Genomic DNA, 21410 nt, shown 5'->3' with positions numbered 1-21410 from the left:
CACTGTGTGGCACAAGGGGAGCAATCGGGGTTAAGTGTCTTGCTCAGGGACCCAGAATGGTAGTCTGTGGGAGTTGAACTCAGAACCTCTGGGACCCAAGATCAATGCTCTAACCACTAGGCCACCAGATTAACAAAAAGCATCTAGTGTGTGTCGTGCTTATAAAATTTGTATAAATGTAGTAAGAAATACTGGTTTTCTCTTTAGACAGAAGAAACGCGCCCTGACGCTCAAGTCAAGCATAAAGAAATAGGAGCATGCATACTGCGTAGGACCAATGATGTCAGAGCAATGAAGTGTCCCTAGGGTTAAAGTTCAAATCAAAGTTCAAATCAAACCTACGCCCTTGATTCCATGTTACATTCTTTATAGTATGGGTTGGTACATTTCAGCCGGTTGTATAGCAAGGTATGTTTCTGTATCGTGTTTTAAATCCGTGCCCCATGTGCCCTCTTTTAACTTTGAGCACCTGCCCCTCCAACGGTCTCTGCACGTCCCTGGTATTCAGGCTAACAAGCAGAGGCTTCAGGTTCAGACGTTTTAATGCTCAGAGACAAACAAGACTGGGACAGGCAGGCTCAATGGTCAAAAATGGCAGTCCAAAAACGGTACACAAAAAGCAGTCCAAAACAGGCAGAGGTACAGACAGGGCTAAAGCAAGCTCAGATAATCCTGGGACAGAATCAGGTCGGTAAAACGGCAAATCAGTCAGACAGGGCAGGAAAAACAGGTTCAGGGATCAGGCTGCCTCAGAATCAAAAGGCACTCGGGTTTGCATCTACAGGTCAATCAGAAAAGGAACGCTGGAACAAAACTCACCTGGCGGAGAACTAAAGACTGAGGCAGAACTATATAGTGGAGTGCACAGGTGAAATGGAGTGAAAACTAATTACAGGAAAACAGCTGGAACTAATCAGAGGCAGGGAAGTGACTGACAGAGAACTGAACTGAAAGCTTGCAAAACCCTGACAGATAATATAAAACAAAAAACAAAATCAAACCACAACAAAACTCAAACTATTCCATAATCCAAAACTAAGACAGAACCTAAAATCATGACAGAATGATGGTGTGTTATCAAAAGGAATTTTTCCTTTTATCTGTCACCACATGCCTGTTTAGAGTGATGATTGCTGCAAATTTAACAACTCAATGCAATCAACAATTCACTGCAGCCACGTACTTCCTCTGGAGGAGGGAGGGTTGACAGCAAAGTCTGTGCTAGATGTCATCCGCTGAGTTTTCTTTGACAGAAAAGTTTTACTGATTGGCATAGTTAACTGAACTTGATTGTACGGAAATGTATGCAACTGAACGTGATTAATTTGAATATGAAATGTGTGTAATGACCCGAAAGCTGGACCCAAGATTCACCACAACAGGTCAGTGACGTTCTTAAAAAGTTTATTATCAAACTGCGGGAACGGGCGTCGACTCTCGCGGTTCGCGCTCACTGGCTGGAACTTCCTGGAGGCAAAGGCACAGGTTTAGACTCAGTAATAAAGTGAGCGGAGAGACTTTGCTGAGAATTGACCTTATACTGAGGAGAGCCGGGCAGTACAGACGTGCTGCCACGGGAGCCGATCCGTCCGCAGGCGAGACTGAAGCCGTTGAGCGGCTGAGGAGGAAGTCAGTCAGACTCGGGGCTTTCCAGAGGGTGTTTGTCAAGAGGCAATCCAGATCCAGTAACGGGGAATCCAGCAATCCAGGCGAGGTACACGGGGAAAATCCAAGTGGGGGGGTCCAGGTCCAAATCCAAAATCCGATACACTAGGAGGCAGTCCAAGGGTAGGGGTTCCAGGAGACTTGAGGTTCTAACCGGCTTGACTCGAGAAACATGGAAGGTAGGATGGACCTTCATTGCAGGGGGCAGGCGGAGACGGACCGCCACCGGGTTCACCACCCTGGAGATGGGGAATGGTCCGATAAACCGAGGTGCCAGCTTCTTGTTATCCACTTTCAGGGGAAGGTCCCTTGTGGAAAGCCAGACTCTGTCTCCCACCTGGTACTGCGGGGCTGGGACCCGCCGGCAGTTGGCAGCCAGGGCCTGGTTCTGTGAGGCAGAGAGAATGGCCCTCCTAGCCCTTCTCCAGGCACGCTGGCACCTCAGGGCAGACAGCCGGGCAGACGGGACCCTGGACTCCACCTCCTCAATGGAGAACACCGGTGGCTGGAAACCGTACACCACAAAGAACGGTGAGAGGCCAGTGGAGCTAGAGGGCGTGCAGTTAATTGCGTGCTCCACCCAAGGCAGGTTCTGGACCCACTTGGCGGGGTCGGACTGGCAAAGGAGACGGAGCTTAGTCTCGACCTCCTGATTAACCCTCTCCGTCTGGCCATCTGTTTGGGGATGGAAGCCGGAGGACAGACTAACGGAAATACCCAGCATGGCACAAAACTCCTGCCAGTAACAGGCCACAAACTGGGGACCCCGGTCTGACACAATGTCAGCTGGAAGACCGTGCAGCCTGAAGACCTCCCTTGCCAGGATTACCCCCATCTCCTTAGCTGAAGGGAGCTTAGGTAATGGAACCAGATGAACCATCTTAGAAAAGCGATCAACAATCGTAAGGATGACTGAGTTGCCTTCGGAGGTCGGTAGTGCAGTGATAAAGTCCATCGAGAGGCAGGACCACGGCCTGGAGGGCACGGGCAGCGGACGGAGCAAACCAGAGGGGGGGGCGACGGGAGACCTTGGCCTGGTTGCAGAGAAAACAGGTAGGCACGAATTCCTTGACGTCCTTGACTAAGGTGGGCCACCAGAACTGAGATTGGACCAAACGGAGGGTCTTGGTAATGCCAGGATGGCCGTACAGACGGGAACCATGGCAGAAGTCCAGGACCTTCTGTCTGAGGAGTTCGGGGACAAAGAGTCTGTTATTCGGACAAGCTTCGGGGACGTGTACATTCTCCAGGGAGTCCCTGACCTCCCTCTCCAGACCCAGTCTGGTAACTGCACACCTTACAGATTCCGGAAGGATATATTCGGAAGCTTGGTCATGACTCTCCTCTTCTGGTTCAAACATCCTGGAAAGGGCATATGGCTTGATGTTCTTAGACCCAGGTCTGTAGGAGAGGGAGAAATTAAAACGACCAAAGAACAGAGCCCACCTGGCCTGCCGGGGGTTGAGCCTCTTGGCGGTCTTGAGGTACTCCAGGTTCTTGTGGTCCGTCCACACCAGGGAAGGGACTTTGGAGCCCTCCAGCCAGTGTCTCCATTCCTCTAACGCCAACTTGACTGCCAGAAGCTCCCGATTTCCAACATCATAGTTGCGCTCAGCCGTGGACGATATTCTGGAGAAGAAGGCACACGGGTGAACGCGGCCATCCAAGGCCTTCTGACTGAGTACAGCCCCTACCCCAGTACTAGAGGCATTCACCTCCACAATGAATTGCCTCTCTGGGTCAGGGGAGACAAGAACTGGGGCAGATGTGAACAGTCCCTTCAGGCGCTTAAAGGCTCTGTCAGCCTGTTCGTTCCATGAAAATTTTACCTTGCTGGATGTGAGGGCATGGAGAGGAACAGCGACCTGGCTATAGTTACGGATAAACCATCTATAAAAATTGGCGAACCCCAGGAACCTCTGAAGTTGCTTTCTGTCCACTGGAGTGGGCCATTCAGCGACGGCCCTGACCTTGGCTGGATCCATGGACATCTGACCGGGAGATAAAATAAAACCGAGGAAGGAGGTGGAGGTAGTGTGAAAATGGCATTTCTCTGCTTTGACATTGAGCTGGTTCTGTAGGAGGCGGAGTAGAACAGAACGAACATGTTGCTTGTGAAGGGTGAGGTTCTCCGAGTAAATGAGGATGTCATCCAGATAGACAAAGACAAAACGTCCTATCATGTCTCTGAGAACCTCGTTAACCAAGTTTTGGAAGACGGCTGGGGCGTTGGTGAGACCAAAAGGCATGACAAGATACTCGTAATGCCCAGTCGGAGTGTTAAAAGCAGTCTTCCACTCGTCACCCTCCTTAATGCGGACAAGGTGATAGGCGTTTCTCAGGTCCAGTTTAGGGAACACCTTGGCTCGCTGAACCTGATCAAAAGCCTTGTCCATGAACTCGGTATCTGCACCTGAATCAACAAAAACTGAGATACTGTGGGATTTAACTGAAGTGGATAAAGTAGCGGGCAGCAACAGGTCTGGGGAGACAGAAAATTTGGTACGACTCAGTAGGAAACTCCCTCTCCCTAACTGAGCCTTTATCGGACAGGTGCGAACGCGATGACTGTCTCCACCGCAGTAGAAACAGAGCCCCTGCTGACGTCTGCGTTGTCGCTCGTCCTCTGTTAGAGCTGTCTTCCCTAGTTGCATCGACTCGGAGGCTGTTGGAGCCCTGGGGGGTGACTGTGCAACACGGATCCCGGGTGGAGCAGAAAGAGTTGAGCGGCGTTCCCTTCGCCGCTCCATGAGCCAGAGATCTATCCGGGAGACCAAACCCTCTAATTGTTTTAAAGACCTTGGGTAGTCCCGTGTGGCGAGCTCATCCTTGACTTTATCGTTTAAGCCGGAAATAAACACATCCATCAGAGCAGGCTCGTTCCAAAGGCTCTCTGCAGATAACAGATGAAACTCAATAATATACTCTGAAACCGGCCTTTCCCCCTGTTTGAGGGATAGGAGCCCCCTAGAGGACTCTCGACAGGGTAACAAAGGGCTGAAAATTCTAATGAGCTCATGGGAAAAGCCATAATATGAGTGGCAGATGGAGGAATCATTTTGCCACTCAGAAGCTCCCCAAAGTCTAGCCTTTCCGCCCAGCAGGGAAATAACATAGGCAACCTTTGCACGGTCAGTGGGGAAAGAAGAAGGCTGCAGCTCAAAATTAATTTCACATTGAGTGAGGAAGGCACGACAATGGTTAGGATCGCCTCTAAACAGTTTGGGAGGGGTGAGACACGGCTCATGTAGTGATGACGTCACCGGACGTGACGTAGTGACGGCAGGCAATGTTTGCGGAAGAGCCGGAGCTGGAGCCGCTTGGCCGCGGAGATGAGTTAATATCTTGGCGACACCCGTTTTTAATTGAGAGATGGACCTCTCCACGCCTGCCCGCCAAAGACCGTTGGGTGTTGGATCCATTATATGGCCAGATCGTTATGTAATGAACCGAAAGCTGGACCCAAGATTCACCACAACAGGTCAGTGACGTTCTTAAAAAGTTTATTATCAAACTGCGGGAACGGGCGTCGACTCTCGCGGTTCGCGCTCACTGGCTGGAACTTCCTGGAGGCAAAGGCACAGGTTTAGACTCAGTAATAAAGTGAGCGGAGAGACTTTGCTGAGAACTGACCTTATACTGAGGAGAGCCGGGCAGTACAGACGTGCTGCCACGGGAGCCGATCCGTCCGCAGGCGAGACTGAAGCCGTTGAGCGGCTGAGGAGGAAGTCAGTCAGACTTGGGGCTTTCCAGAGGGCGTTTGTCAAGAGGCAATCCAGGTCCAGTAACGGGGAATCCAGCAATCCAGGCGAGGTACACGGGGAAAATCCAAGTGGGGGGGTCCAGGTCCAAATCCAAAATCCAATATCCAATATTGTAAGCATATTCATTTAAAACAAATAAAAAGCCTTCTGAAGGTGGTGACTTTAGAACTGACGGTGGCGATACTAATCTGACGGTGGTGACAGTGGCCTCGTTACAACATACAATTCCAAACTGTATACAACTCAAGTCAATGGCTTCTTGCTTATTAACCTTTATGTAACTATTTGGTCCAAAAAATAACAATCATGAGCACTGTGACAAACATTTTTCAAGGTATCAAATCATCATAAAAAATAAAGTAATTACCAGTAGGAATAATGTACGATGCATCACTGACATCATCTTAAACTGTTGTCTAGTGTCCCCTACTCATAAAATAATACATTATATTCTTCTGTAAACTGGACTGTGAACTGTATATTGGACGTGCAGAACAGATAACAGCTTCTTTTGATATTCCCTGTTTCTTCCCCTTCTCTCCTCCACAGATAGCTGCTGCCTAGCCATAACTTCCTAAAATACATAAAGTCGAAGTTGAGTGTAATGACTATGAAATTGGGGGAATTACAGTAAATGTTAGATTTGGTTAAATGTTGCCATGCCATTTTTATTTAGCTTTAGTCATAGGAGATGCATAGCTTACAAGGGATATTGTATACTACCATGTGCTAGGTAGGTAGTAGGTGCACTATGTGCATCCCAAATGATGTAAGCGAAATGAACATGGCATAATAGTGAATTGAGAGAGAGGGAAGGCACACCTCATCCCCTAGGGTTGTACGATATGGAAGAAATATAGGAGGAATTACATAAATAACGATATAAAAGACGTTAATGAAACATTACAGATCAACAATTATATTCTAGCCTCCGTCAAGGACCATTTGTAGGTTTTTGTCACCACCGTCAGACTTTACTTCACCACCGTCAGACAGAAAACCTGACGGTTGTGACATCTGACGGTGGTGAAAAAACCTACTCTTTCACATGATATGAATGAGTTTTTCACATTAGCCATCTTGTTTCCCCTCTGTTGCTAGCTACTTTAGACCTCTTCTTAAAAAGTAAACATTTATGTCATAATCTATTTTTTTATACAAAAGAGACGGTGTTGACATGTTATGGTTGTGACATTAGCAGTGTCCAAAAATATGAACAAGTTTAAGAAAAAATAGCAAACTTTCAGGAGCTTGAGTGAACTTGAAGCATGCAGTAGAGCTGAAGATTTGAAAATGGGGTCCTCAGTAATGTAGTTGACCTTTTAGTTGCTTGATTTTATTGCTTTTTATAAATATCTGACGGTGGTGACACATATGTTGGACACATTTTGAGCAATCACACAGTAATAGTAAATATTGTTCAAAACTCACTGTTTGTAGTTTTAAATACATACTACAACGTACTCTTTCATTTGGTAAAGATGTTGTTCAATTCAATTATTACTTCTTTTTTTTGTCAAGTTGAAATGATTATCTCCTATTCAAGGACAACTGATTTTGTAGGCAATGGGCCAGCATATAATCATTGAATTCATTAAAAAAAAATACTTTAAAAGAACCTTACATATGTGCAAAGGACCCCCTGATTATAATCTTGATTCTTTTTATTCATGAAAATGTATTTCCAACAGAATTAGCACTTTTCTTAGTGGGACATGTTTTTTGCCAAAGTTTCAAGAATCAGAATTTATCAATAAACTGAACACAAATGTATATGAAGTAGAGATGCTAAAACGTTTTGGTTAGAAATTGACAGAAAACACAATTAATAAAACTCACTTAAAACGTTCCAATATCTACAAGAAAATCCTCTCATTTTGACCATATTCTATACATTTAAAATGTATAATGAAATACATTTTTGATAACAGTTTGTTCATGTTTCATTGTTTCAGGTTCATTGGCGTCAAGCCAGTGTAATAACAAATTCTGGGAGTAACCTTTTATTTTGATGGAAAACTCTTTAACTTCCTGTTTCTTTCGTGACTCGATATGTTCGACTTGACGGAACCGTTCTCAGTACAGCAAGTGCTGAAGTGTTGTCATGTGTTAAGAAGTTAAATTGTGAACGGGACCAATGATGAGAGGCTCCGGCTGGTTCCTGACAACAGTACTTCAGGTATGGCCGTGCATTAGATGACGGTTCCTCCGGGAACTATCGTTGTCAGCGGACTCTGAAACCACAGTCAGTGTTTTGCCAGCTTCTCAGCTTTGTGAGAAATCCAGTTACTGTCGCTGCTCTGGACATGATGTCCGCCTGCTGGGGTTTTCCTGGTCATTAGACTTTCTCAGCTGCAGGCATTGCGCTGAAATGCTGCGTTAGCTCGAGCCCATCTGTGTGGCTGCTGCAGCGCAGCTTTAGTGTGTACAGCCGTAGAAACGCAGCGTTAAAATGCCAAAAGCAACTCAGGTGCTAAGTCTCCCCTCCCTCCCCCTTCCTATATGCATCACAGCCTCAGTGCCAGTCGCATTCAAAAAAACAGTTGCAAAATCCAAAACCAGGCTTTCGATCGCAGTTTAATGACTGACTCTCGTCTTGTTTTTTAGTGAATAGGGTTACTGGACTTTGAGAAGCGCGGCACTATAAACCATGACACGTCTACTTAGCAAGAGACAGAGCTAGCAAGCTAACTAGCTACTATACTCCCTGGAACAGAGCTGTTGCTCTGCTAAACATCGTTCACAAGCGCATGGGGTTGATCTTGTCGGGAAAAGCCCAATTTAATCGCTCTTCTGGATGGTTTTACCCCGGAGTTAAAACACATGGTTGACATTGTCCAGATAGAGTTTGACAGAAGTAAAATCCTCTACTGTAGGTTCTCCTCTGACCAACAGCAAGATGGATTCTGCTCGTCTGTCTCGTCATAGCTCAGATCGACATTTTGCACGGAGATTAAAACAATCTGTGCCTAGAGGCACAAATACAGGATGTGGGCTATTTGACCTTCTCGTATGTTCAACCATTACTGCCCGTGAGTGGAGCACACGGCAGCACAAGATTCATTGTAAACAGTTCGGTGTGAGAGTCATCAGTTGGACCTGAGGAACAAGTACAGCTAAATGCCAGCTTGATTTGAACCGGTTTGGTTCGCATTGCTTTGAAAGCATTCGGTGGTTTGGGAGATTTGGCCTTCATGTTTTCCTTCGGCCACATGGCTGGGTCAGCTGCACAATAAGTACAGATGATCAACCCAAAATGTCCCATCTTAATTTTAGGGTTGCTACAGACCGTTTCATACTCGATGCATCTCAATAATGTTGCAGTGGAGTTGCTTTGAACCCTTCTTTCCTTCAAGAAAGCTCCTGTTATACAGAATAACAGTAGGGATGACAGTGTTGCATGACTGAGATGGCTGTCTTGTATTTTATAGGTCATCCTCTTTGTATGACGGGCTGTGCCAGCTTTGTCCTCATCATTCATTCAGCATTTCCATAATTTTTTCTTCAGTAAGTATTCCTGTTTTCCACTCAAAATCCATCTGTACAAAAAGAGCTTCTAATTATTAGATCATTCATTTGTGCCATGAGGCCCAGATTAAATCCAGACACTGAGAAATATAAACATTTTACTTTGTTATATATTATTATTATTATTATTTTTATTATTATGATATTTTTTACTAATATACTGTTTACTAGGAGCAAGGAGCAGCTTTGAATTTTGCTAGTTTATTTTTGTGTGGAGTTTGCATGTTGCCCCTGTGCATCCTTGGGTATTCTCCAGGAACTATGGCTTCTCTTACTGTTCAAAAAAGCAACATTCTAGTTTCCTCTGCACTAGACTGTTTACGCGCAGATTGGAAACATAGCCAGCCAAGTAAGCACAACTCCACATACCCTCTCAACTGTAACAGCTAACACACAAGTCTTCTGTTTTTACAGTTGAAAGTCAAAGCAATGGTGAATAACAAGACTGCATGGTAAAAAACATGGAGGAAGACAAAGACAATCAGGTCTCACTGGCAGGAGAAATATCACCACACTATAAAAAAGCTTAATGTTTGTCCAAGATATTTTTTCACTTCTTTTAGAATTTCTCACTCCCAAAGGAATCATTGTTGTCACTAGAGTGAGCTTTTCCTCTGTCAAGTTAATTGAAATCAAATTTGTCAAGTTTGAAAATTGATGTAAATATATTCTCATTTCAGTTCTTTCGCATTAGATATTCCTATGAAAAAGAGAGGAGCCCATATAACCAATAACTGTTTTACACAAAATATCCAAGTTGTTATTGTGGTTGTTATAAAGACAAAACAAAATCAGTCTAAATTTGTGGAGGATAAATTAATTTTTTTAATGTAGATTGTGGAGAGAAATTTGAATCAAAATTAAAATTGGCAGGCTAATAAAATGAAATAAAATGTACCTGAATACCCGCAGGGTGCATCCTGGACAGAACACTGGTCCTTCAAAAAAACAAAAAAAAAAACAAGAACAATTACATCAACAACAACAACAACAGTTACATCATACATAAGGGCAATTTAGAAACAGTTAACTTGCATTTTGTTGGAAATGCATGCATTACATGGTGGAAGGAGCTGTAGTATATGTAAAGGGGACAATCTTTTTCGGCTTCAAGTTCCAGGGGAATCACCTTATCTATTGGTTGTCTCACATGTCAATAATTGTAATGGTCATGTAACGCCAATGTGTGTGCACGTTCCTTGTTAGTTTCCGTTTGCTGGTTGCACAAGCGCATTTCTAGTGTTTATGTTTTCGGTGAGCTTCAGTGTGAGCCATTCACTGTAGCTCCGCTGCTCTCACTGTATACTTTTAAACATGGCTGAGTCACAAGAAGCAAACTGTCTTACAAGTTTATAAGAAGAAGTTTATAAGAAGAGGAAGGCCTCAGAAGGATGAAACAAGACCACATTGTATTTGGGAGATTCTTTCACGTGATCCCTATAAGGAGCAGAAGAGCAGATAAGATAGTCTTGTGCATGTGCACAATTGTTCAAAAAGGGACTTGGGTGTTTCTTACTTACATTTCTGGAAAAATCATTCACTATACCTTTTTAAGGTTTTATGCTTCAATCAATCTATTTATGGGGGAAAAAAACTAACTTCATTGAGAAGCTACAGTCAATCTTTCTGGCTATGTGGCAACAATACTAACCACTGACACATTTTTTTATTCTGTTTTTATTATCAGGTTTACAGAATAACGACAGACACACATCAATGGCTTTATTAATTTCAATTAGTCATGTAAATATTCAAGTTGATACAAGCTGAATATAACATTTAATTATTTTTATGAGCAGCGAATATGTATGAAAACCCTTCAGATGTCAACGTTTAAAACAAATCTTTTTTTCCGTTTTGTACCAGTTAGTTGCAAAGACAGTTGTCACTGTTTACTCAAGCTTGGATATCCAGGGGAGTGTTTCAGAGCTTGGGCGTTATCGGAGGCCAGCCCTGGACCTAAACACAAGTTTGGTATTCCTTGCAACTCAAGTGCATGTCTAATATTTCACATTCTATTTCAAAATCTCTAAAAAGTTGCTCTTAGTGTATCCTCATGCCAGCTGTTCAGATTTAGATTCTTAGGGCCTGATCTTCATGTTTATGTTTATTAAAACATGTGAAAACTAATTAGCATGTGCAAAGCTGATCTTCATACCAGGTGAAAAGCAATTTGTGTGTAAAATGATCAGAGCAATGGGTGCAAACCTATTGCCTTCATGAATATGCAGATCATATACTGATGAGCAATGGGGGAAGGATATACAAATGTAAATACGGACGGGATGGTGTGACAGGTCTGTGTGAGTGGTGGTGGGTGGATGGGGGGATTTGAGCACTCGCCTCTAATGTACTACTCTGTGTCTGTAACACTATCAGCAGTGGGACAAGCTTCCATTACAGATGTTGTTACACAAAATTTAGTTATATTTTATTTATAAAATTGTAAAAATGGGGAACAGCTTTAACTTGGGATAGGTTGTCCAAAACGGGACTGTCCCCATCAATCGGGGATGTGTGGTCACTCTAGGAACATTAGGCAGGGTAGAGAAGGGGAGACGCCTTAAGTACGGATCTATAACTTGTGGCAAGAATTATTTTTTTCCCCTCCTTCAATGTTCCTTCACAGACACTGTACAAAGCAAGATTATCCGTCTGTCCATCTGTATGCACACACGCTTACAACGTGCTGATGCTTGAGATTTTACCTGGTCATGCCCTACCATGCACATGAATGGGTCTTACTCTACCAGTACTGTATTTAGCCATAGGTACTTTATTTTCAGTTTAACATGTTATTAACAGTTGCTCCCTTTTCTGCACATACTAGGTATAGCCAGTGTTTCTAAGGCAAATGTTCTGCTGTTTTTTTTAGGTGCGGTAGTACCATGAAGAGTGGAGGAAGGGGTAAGGTGCCACCTGCAGAGGAGGCAACTGGCAAAAGACCCAAACGCAAATGCCTGCAGTGGCACCCCCTTCTCTCTAAGAAGACTTCAGAATTCTCTGAGGAAGAAGAAGACGAAGAGGAGCTGCGGAGGGTTAGTAGGTTTAGTGTTGCAAGACTAGTTTAGTTTTCCAGCCTGGTCCTAAATAACCATCTGTACATTTATCACCAGAAGCTAAATCTACATTGCAGTTTCTAAATTTGTTCCCAACAGACAGGGCTGTCCATTGAGGACCAAGACACTCAAGTGCAGAGTATAGGCATGACAGAGGAAGTTGAGGAGGACTCTAATGAACAGCGGGCACGTCGGCCTATGAATGCTTTCCTCCTCTTTTGCAAACGACACCGTTCCCTGGTGAGGCAGGAACATCCTCGTCTTGACAACCGTGGGGCCACCAAAATCTTGGCTGACTGGTGGGCTGTGCTGGAGCCCAAGGAGAAGCAGAAGTACACTGATATGGCCAAGGAGGTAAGCCGTCTCTAAAGCGGTGTAGTAAAGTTACATGGAACTCTACCTTTCATGCATACATTTTCACCTGATTTTGAGTCATTTATGTTTCAGATGATGACTTATGGTGATAAAAATAACCAGAACAGTTATTTTTTAAAATTGTAAAATGTAATTTTTGCAATATAAGGCAATATGAACCAACATCCAAAAAATTTATAAAAAATCAATAGTTTATCATAAAATCCCCAAAATATTTTCTGATGACAATGTCTACAAAAGAACCAATGTGAGTTTTCTTTTATGTCCTTAGATCAAATACCTTTTATTACCAAAAATTGGTAACCATCTTTTTTCTGTATACCGACATGGAATAGTTTTTCAACCAAAAATGTTTTTCCTGTCCTTACCTGAATTTAGAAATTCATAGAAAAACATGCTTAATCATAAAATTCTCAAAATATTCTCAGAACTGTTTCTAAGCAATGCAAAATTACGTTTTTTTTATGTCCCTAGTGTTATTTCTCTTACAACCAAAAATTGTGAAACATAATTTATACAATGCATATCATTTCTTAAACAAAATCAGATGATCATGTCTATATGTAGACAAATATTAAGTTTTATTAATGCCTCTGCATTGAATGCCTTTCAAAAAAATATTGTTGTCTGCCAGCAATAATGGCAATACTGTCAGAAATGTTTTAGAATTGCCCCGCTCAAGGTGGCATCATGTTGGAGACGCTCTGTTACGTGTCTGATTTATTATTTTTAAACCCTTTAACTATTTCTTTTGTAGCTAAAACATTGCTGTTTTTGAACAATTATTCCATTCAGTTTTGGATGTTGGTGCAGCTAGAAGGATTTTTGCAATTTCTTTTTAAAATGTTTTGGACATTTACCATAATGATATCAACAAGGCTGAGAGGTTTCTACAAATGGGAGCAGCGCTAAATTATTTAAACCTTTGTGTGGATAACCCCCAGCAAAGCAGCGAGATGCTTTCCCAATGCTAAAGCCCAGACCACCAGTTACCTAAAGAAACTGATGAACAAGGAAAAAGAGCCTCCAGGGAGGGAGACATGGAATTATTGAGGAGCGTACAGAAGCAACTTCATGTTATGATTAGAGTAAGTAAGGTGATTTATAAGAATAAGATGGAGAGCAAGCTACAGGAAAACTATATAAGAGGTGTGTGCTTAGGGCTGAAAAATATCACATACTTCAAGCAAAAGGAGAATCTCCTAGATGGAAGTCTGGACAGAGCCAAAAAGCAGAACACATTCAACAGGTTCAGTTTGGGAACAAGCTCAGCATCCTCACCTCTTGCCCACAGACAGTCCACCCTCCTGAAACCCAAAGCTTCTATGTCACTCCTCAGATCTTCCACCACAGCCTTGGACCCTTCCACTTATAAATATTTGTTTTCAACCAAATCAGGAGATGTTGGTGCTCCCTATGCTTTCACCTCCCGCCTGTCTGTCTCAGGAAGTTGGATGATATAGAAACTAGAGAGACTAAATCAGAATGAGGCTCTAGGTCCAGTTTGTCAGCCCCAGAGCCCTAAATGCCTGTGCGGGATTCTGCAGCACCACTTGAACCTTAGCCTGACCCAGGAGAAGGTTCAAGTGTTGTGGAAGTCAACTCTCGCTTTTTCCAGTACCAAACAAAACTCGCGCATCAGTCCTCAATGATTATAGACTCACATCCTACATCATGATGGTTCTAGAAAAAAAAATGCTGTTGGGCCAGATGAGTAAGCAAACAAGCAGCTATCAGAACCCCCTGCAATTTTCTTGTCACACTGAAGTTGGAGTTGAAGATGCCATCATACAGTTGCTTTAACAAACACATCTTCATCTGTTCCAAAAAAGTTAAAAAACAAAACAAGTGAACTTTTATTCGAAGTTTGAAGACATTTTGCGCTTTCTCAATTGAGAAAGCTTTCTCAATTTAAAATGTCTGGAGTAGTGTGGAGTTGCAAGTTTTATAGTACTGCCCAACAAAGACCTTGTAATGGCTTAGATGACATGCCAATTGAACCGAAACAGGTCCACCTCCTTAGTAATGGGGAGTCAATATGGTCATCATTGACCTGCAAAATTAAAATTTGCAGGTCAATAATGACCTTAACGACTACAGTACTATTACCTGTTGGGCAGTACTATAAAGCTTGCAACTCCACACTACTCCAGACATTTTGAATTGTGAAAGCTTTCTGGATAGGAATCGAAATGTCTTCAAACTTCGAATAAAAGTCCAGTTGTTTTGTTTTTTAACTTTTTTTGGAATGACCATGACCTGGATGACTTGAGAATCTTCACCAGCACATCTTCATCTGGATAAAGCATACAGCTCTGTGAGGATCATGTTATTTGATTTATCCATTGCATTTGCCACAATCAACTGTCTTACTTTATCAGAAATGCCAGAAGATCAGGTGGAGCCCTCAACAGTTGCCTGGATCAGTGACTACCTTACCGACAGACCACACATTGGGGAACATGAAGGGTTGCGTGTCATCCATTTTCCTATATTATGACATAAAACATTTTTTTTGCCATAACAGCACCAGTGGTTAGATTTTGCATTTTCCCATGCCTAGGAGACAACATTTGATGTATATTCTGTAGAGATATAAATGTCAATTAACTGTTGCTCTAGTTAGCAATAAATACTTGTAGCTTAAAAAAAACATTTTAAAAGTAATTCCACATTACTTTGTGGGCATATACCAAGTGTCACATCGATTAGGTTTATGGGGAGATATCAAAAATTGATTAACTAGATCTCAAAGTGACAAATGTTCTTGAAAGTATAAGTTTAAAAGTAAGGTTTTAGTTGGTAACCATACCTTTTGGGTTCTAACTCTGTGAGGATCGATTTTTTAAAATTTATTTATTAATTGTTTTCCTGGTCAAGGTCTTTTTGTGTCATAGGATATGTTAATGGTCAAGCTACAGAGGGTTTCTGCATAGCAGAGAAAAATAGAAACTGCTGGTGGTCTTGGGAAACCTCAAAGGTAGACAAACTAGTGGTACTTATGGACTTCAGTCCAGGGCAAATGTTTACTCCATGTAGTGTGATTGGTGTTTTACACACCAGGGATCAGCCTTCAGCCTCTGCCTTAATCGTTCAGTCTGTCCATCACTATGGCTATGGAAACCAGAAGTATGCATGAATTTCCCCCTTGAGTGGAACAAAAATTTCTCAAGATTTATGGGCCCCTGTGTATGCTCTTAAGTCTAAAGATAAACAGTAGGAGACGGTTGGCTGTTTCAGTAGCTGAAGCAAGTTTTTCTAGGGGAACAAGGTGATGTGATTTGTAGAAAGAAAGATCAATGATTGTTGGGCCCATAATTTTATTTTTGGAAGCTGGTAGCAAAAACTTTAAAGCAATACATGACAAAGACCACCCAGGAAGAGATAATGGTTGCATGAGAGAGAGGCGCGGAGTGAACTACGCTCGAGTATCGGGGGCCTTTACATGAATGCTCTTGTAGTTAGATTGCTCAGGGGTTCGATCAGGTAGTGACACAATGTACCGTAATGCTCCAAATATCCATTAAGCAGAGCGGCTTCGTTGTTTAGCAAAGTTGTTGTTGTGCGTTATACACTGCTTTAAAGTTGTTTAAAGTTTAATAAATAACTCTCTGTCTATTAGGTATTGTCTGGTGGATATCAGCCCGGGAGCTGATATCAGGACAATAGTTGAAAGGGATTATTCGAGCACTGGCGATCTTTTAACAGCAAACTCTGCACATACATAGAATAAAGGAGTAACAACTGCTCTTCAAGTTCAATAATTTATTAACAGAAATAAAATTAACATACAGAGAACATCACTATATAATGTTGTTTATCTGAATTAACACTATATTTCAGTCAGTAAATCCTCTCTACTAGGCTAGTGAAACTTAACCAAACTACTAAGCAAAATGAAGATAAAACAAGCTAAGCTAAGTAACTATTTACATGCAAAAACAAATAAAAGACAAAACAAAAGTAGTTGATGATAATCAAAATACTTCAGTGAATCCTTGTTCACTGCAAAAAAGCATGGAATGGAGTGAAAAAAACATTTGGCATGTGTTTCAAACCATTCACAATGTGAATCCTGAGTTGTTCAACAAATCCTCTCTACTATTCAATTCAATTCAATTCAATTTTATTTATATAGCGCCAAATCATGAAACATGTCATCTCAAGGCACTTTACAAAGTCAAGTTCAATCATATTATACAGATTGGGTCAGATTATACAGATTGGTCAAAAATTTCCTATATAAGGAAACCAGTTGATTGCATCAAAGTCCCGACAAGCAGCATTCACTCCTGGGGAACCGTAGAGCCACAGGAAGAGTCATCTGCATTGTACATGGCTTTGCTGCAATCCCTCATACTGAGCAAGCATGAAGCGACAGTGGGAAGAAAAACCACCCATTAACGGGAAAAAAAAACCTCCGGCAGAACCGGGCTCAGTATGAACGGTCATCTGCCTCGACCGACTGGGGTTACAGAAGACAGAACAGAGACACAACAAGAGAGACAAAAAAGCACAGAAGCACAGATTGATCTAGTAATCTGTTCTACATTAGATGGTAGTAGCAGGTGAGCCGTCTTCTCTGGATGATGTCACAGTTAACAGAACGCCAGACCAGGTGTACCTACTATGAAGAGAAAAGAGAGAGAACAGAAAGTTAAAGCAGAAATGACAACACATAATGCATAATTGAAGAACAGTAGAACTCAATATAGTGAGAAAATTAGATCCTGATATACTTCAGTAACCTAAGCCTATAGCAGTAAAACTATAAAGGTAGCTGAGAGTAACATGAGTCACTAGTTATAATTTTTGTCAAAAAGAAAAGTTTTAAACCTAGTGTCTAGGCTAGTGAGACTTAACTACTAAGCAAAATAAAGATAACAAAGAAGCTAAGCTAGGGAACTATGCACATGCAAAAGAAACAAAAGACAAAAGTGGTGACAATCATCATCAGAACAATTCAGTGAATCCTGGTTCACAGTTAAAGAACCAAAGTTCAACTTAAAGAACATGGAATGGAGTTAAATTAGCTTAACTAATTTAGAACAACATTTGGTATGTTTTTCAACCCATTCACAATGCAAATCCCGAGTTACACAAAACATTATTTGAGGAAATAACATTTTGAAGAATGATTTGAAGCTAAATATTTAACTAAATATTTTGTTAGCTGAATATTTAGTCTTGTTTTTCAAGCATGTTCCACAGCTTGTGTTTAGTTGAACTTTGAATTCAGGTCAACTCTGAGAAGAGATGATTGAAAAAAAGTTTGTTTTTAAAGATAATTCTTTAACGATTCTGAATAAAAAACAATTATATAATTTGTTTTTATGAATCGAAAGACAAGAGAAGAAAATCTATTATGTATCGAAGGTTATTAAAGTGGGGCATTCTAACATTCATGTTGACACTGAATGTAACCCTAACCTTAATGTAGCCTTTAAAACTATCCTAGTTTCAATTGATTTTGCTTAAAATGTGCATAAACCAACGCATTCTTGCTTTCATACTTTGGACCTTGTGCTGACATATGACATTGATTATGAAGAATTAACAGTATTTCCTAACAACCCTGTCCTATCTGACCATTTTAAATAACCCCCGAGTTCAATTTAACGGAATTCTCCACCCCCTCCACCAAAAGAAGGTTTCATTATAGTAGACCTTTATCAGATAATGCTGTATCAAACTTTAAAGAGTCTGTCCCCCTTTCAATTTCCTCAGTATCACAGAAATACCTTGTAGATGGCAGCAATGTTGTTACTTCCCATTCACAAATAGACACTTTTGTTGACAGTGTCACTTCCTCATTGCGTTTTGCTTTAGACAATGTAACCCCCCTGGTTTAATTTAGCGATGTGTTCTTTGAATCACAATGTTAGGAAATTGGAGAGAAAATGGCGCTCTACACACCATGAGGAATCCTACCTAATCTTGAAAAACAGTCTATTGTTGTATAAAAAGACCCTTTGTAGAGTTAGAGATGCATATCTTTCATCAATAATAGAGGAGAATAAATATTTTCCTACATTTCTCTTCAGTACAGTACAGGTTGAGTACAGTAATCATCCTCCCAAACATGATTACCTCGTCCTCAGTAAGTGAGCCAGTGTTAGAGGAATCTTTAGAACCGGATCGGTGTTTGAACTGTTTAGAAGCAGTAGAGCTTTCTGAGCTATCTAAAAGTTTAGCGTCATCTAAACCTTCTACTTGTATGTTAGACCCAATCAAGTTATTTAAGGAGGTGTTCCCTTTGATCAATGACCCTATTTTAGCAATCTATCCTTAGTAAATGGATATGTACCACAGGCTTTTAAAGTAGCTGTTATTAAACTTTTACTTAACAAACCATCTCTTGATCAAGATGACTTAATACATTACAGACCTATATCTAATCTTCTTATCCCATCTAAAATTCTTGAGAAAGAAACAGCTCTGGTAAAGGTCACTAATGATATTATTTTGGCCCCAGATAATTTACTTGTGTCTGTAGTTGTCCTGTTAGATCTCAGTGCTGCATTTGATACAGTTGATGACAATATTCTCCTAGAAAGACTTGAAGATACTGTAGGGATTAAGGGGAAAGCATTAGGCTGGTTTAAATCTTATCTGACAGATTCCAGTTTGTTCATGTTAACAATAAATCTTCTTCAAACTCTAGGGTCAGTTGTGGAGTACCACAGGGTTCAGTCCTTGGGCCAATTCTCTTTGTTCCTTTTTCCTGCTTTTAGGTTCTCACAAGACAGAAGTTGTAATCTTTGGACCAGAGTCCTCATAAAAAAAACTTATTTATCAGTCACTTAATCTGGATGGCATTAAATTGGCCTCTGGTAATAAAGTAAAAAAATCTTGCTGTTATTTTTTACCAAGATATGTCATTTAAATACCATATTAAACAGGTTTCCAGGGTTTCCTTTTTCACCTGTGGAATATTGCCAAAAGTAGAAATATTCTGTCCAGGGATGATGCTGAAAAATTTGTCCATGCATTTGTTACTTCAAGGCTGGACTATTGTAATTCTTTACTATCAGTAAGTCCACAAAATACAGTTTGAAGATCCTTTAGTTATCAGGCTCCTCTCCTGTGGAACCAACTCCCAATTTTGGTCCGTGAGGCAGACACCCTGTCTACTTTTAAGACTAATCTTAAAACTTTTCTTTATGGCAAAGCTTATAGTTAGTGGCTTAGGTTACCCTGAGCTATTCTCTATTCACCTTATTTTTGAACGCGGAAGCAACTATGGGTCCAACTTCCGTTTTTTTGTGCGTCACTTCCGTTGTAGCACTTCCCTAGGCCAAATAACATTAGCTTGACTGAAATGATAAACTGTCACAGCAACATTTCCAAAAATCGCAGAGCAATCGAAGTGGCAGGTCAGTGCAACAGCCTCAACCTATTCATGACTGAGAGGAAAAAATGTGGCCTCATATAACTTACGAGGACATTTTTACCCATTTTGGGTTAAAAAAATAATTGCTCTGCAATGCGAATGTACCAAGGCGAATCTCCAGAGTGAAAAAGTTGGCTTTGTGTTAATAAATAGAAACATCGATGACCTGGTATCCGTGAAGGCTGATGTCCGTTCAAGCCAAAGCAAGTCCGAAGTTCACCCTGCATGGATCCTGACTACATCAACCGGCACCACCGAGATGGCCGGAGCACTCTTGTGTTGCGGCTCCAGGGGAAGTCCTTCAGTCACTGTTGTGCAATTATACACTGTTTAAAGTTATTTAATGTTTATTAAATAACCATCTGTCTGGTAAGTATTGTCTGGTGATAGTCAGCTCTTAAGCTGATATCAAGACAATGTTTGAAAGGGATGAATTCGAGCACTAGCGATCTTTTAACAGCAAACCCTGCACACACATAGAATAAAGGAGTGACAACTTCTTTTCAAGTTCAAGAATTTAATAACAGAAATAAAATGAACATCCAGAGAACATCACTATGTAACGCTGTTTATCTGAATTAACACGATATTTCAGTCAGTAAATCCTCTCTACTAGGCTAGTGAAACTTAACCAAACTACTAAGCAAAATGAAGATAAAAAGAAGCTAAGCTAAGTAACTTTTTACATGCAAAAACAAATAAAAGACAAAACAAAAGTGGTTGATCATAATTAAAATACTTCAGTGAACCCTTGTTCACTGCAAAAAAGCATGGAATGGAGTGAAAAAACATTTGGCTTAACAGCAGCAACATGTGGTCGGAATCAGAGGCTTGATGTCCTGCAGACAGTCTCTGACCCGGTTTCAGTCCGATTTAAGCAGGTCCTCCTCAGCACTCGCCTGCAGGGCCTTCTGCCGGCTTTTCAGCTCCGTCTGGGTTTTGCTGCCCTGTAAAGGCTGACAAAAATAAACAAAGCTGTTTTTGGCAGGCAGGACTTCTTCCTCCTGCTACTGATGATGAGGTTAAGACAGCAAACTTTACTCTGATTTGCCCGGACATGTCCTCCAGGCGACGAGAAGTTTCTCCCAGGTGTTACTTTGTGTGTCGGTCAGGCCCGTGCAGGGCCCGTGGTCCGAAGCTGGCTTTTCCTGGTCAGCTCCAGAGAGAGGTGGCTGAGCAGCTTGGAGTCTGAAGTGAAGAGCTGCAGAAGAGGGTCTGTAGAGAGAGATTTCTGAGGTGCTCTGACCTTTATCTGTGGGGAGTGGTCCACAGCTGGCATCCTGCTGAGAGAGGGCAGGCCTAGCTGACTCTCTACTTTGTTGCTGTGTGGTCAGAAATAAATCGGACTTCAACCATTTTGATGATCATGGCTGTAATATGGCACAACAGTCACGCAGCGGCGATCTTATGGAAGGTAGGCTAATGAATCGTCTGATTCAAAAACATACTGGCTTTTACCTCGTTGTGATTAAATTGCTGGTCAGTTAATTTTACAAAGATAGTAGTGCTAAATGTTTGGGATTGAACTGATGTTGTAATAGGATATCAAAACGTTCTGCCTACTTCATGTTTAGGCTTGAATTTTTAAATTGTACCAATCTGATAACCTGACCCTAGCCAAATGAA

The 21410-nt window shown here is 41.6% G+C and overlaps 1 protein-coding gene across 7 annotated transcripts in view; it reads left to right on the top strand.

The window, feature by feature from the left end:
- Positions 1–7472: 7472 nt before the first annotated feature.
- Positions 7473–21410, top strand: part of LOC105921694 (BBX high mobility group box domain containing) — a 106071-nt gene continuing 92133 nt past the window's right edge. For 2 of the 7 annotated variants that reach the window (XM_036129376.1, XM_036129377.1), the window contains exons 1-4: positions 7473–7608; positions 8861–8936; positions 11833–11995; positions 12116–12370. In XM_036129376.1, the coding sequence (XP_035985269.1) occupies positions 11846–11995; positions 12116–12370 (405 nt within the window). In that variant the 5' untranslated portion in view covers positions 7473–7608; positions 8861–8936; positions 11833–11845. The remainder of the gene's footprint in view (positions 7609–8860; positions 8937–11832; positions 11996–12115; positions 12371–21410) is intronic. The other 5 variants (XM_036129375.1, XM_036129372.1, XM_036129378.1 and 2 more) reach the window with 3 other exon arrangements.

The sequence above is a fragment of the Fundulus heteroclitus genome, unplaced genomic scaffold (assembly GCF_011125445.2).
Source record: "Fundulus heteroclitus isolate FHET01 unplaced genomic scaffold, MU-UCD_Fhet_4.1 scaffold_161, whole genome shotgun sequence".
Lineage (NCBI taxonomy): Eukaryota > Metazoa > Chordata > Actinopteri > Cyprinodontiformes > Fundulidae > Fundulus > Fundulus heteroclitus.
The sequence above is the reverse complement of the archived record's forward strand: the minus strand, read 5'-3'. Positions and strand labels throughout refer to the sequence as shown.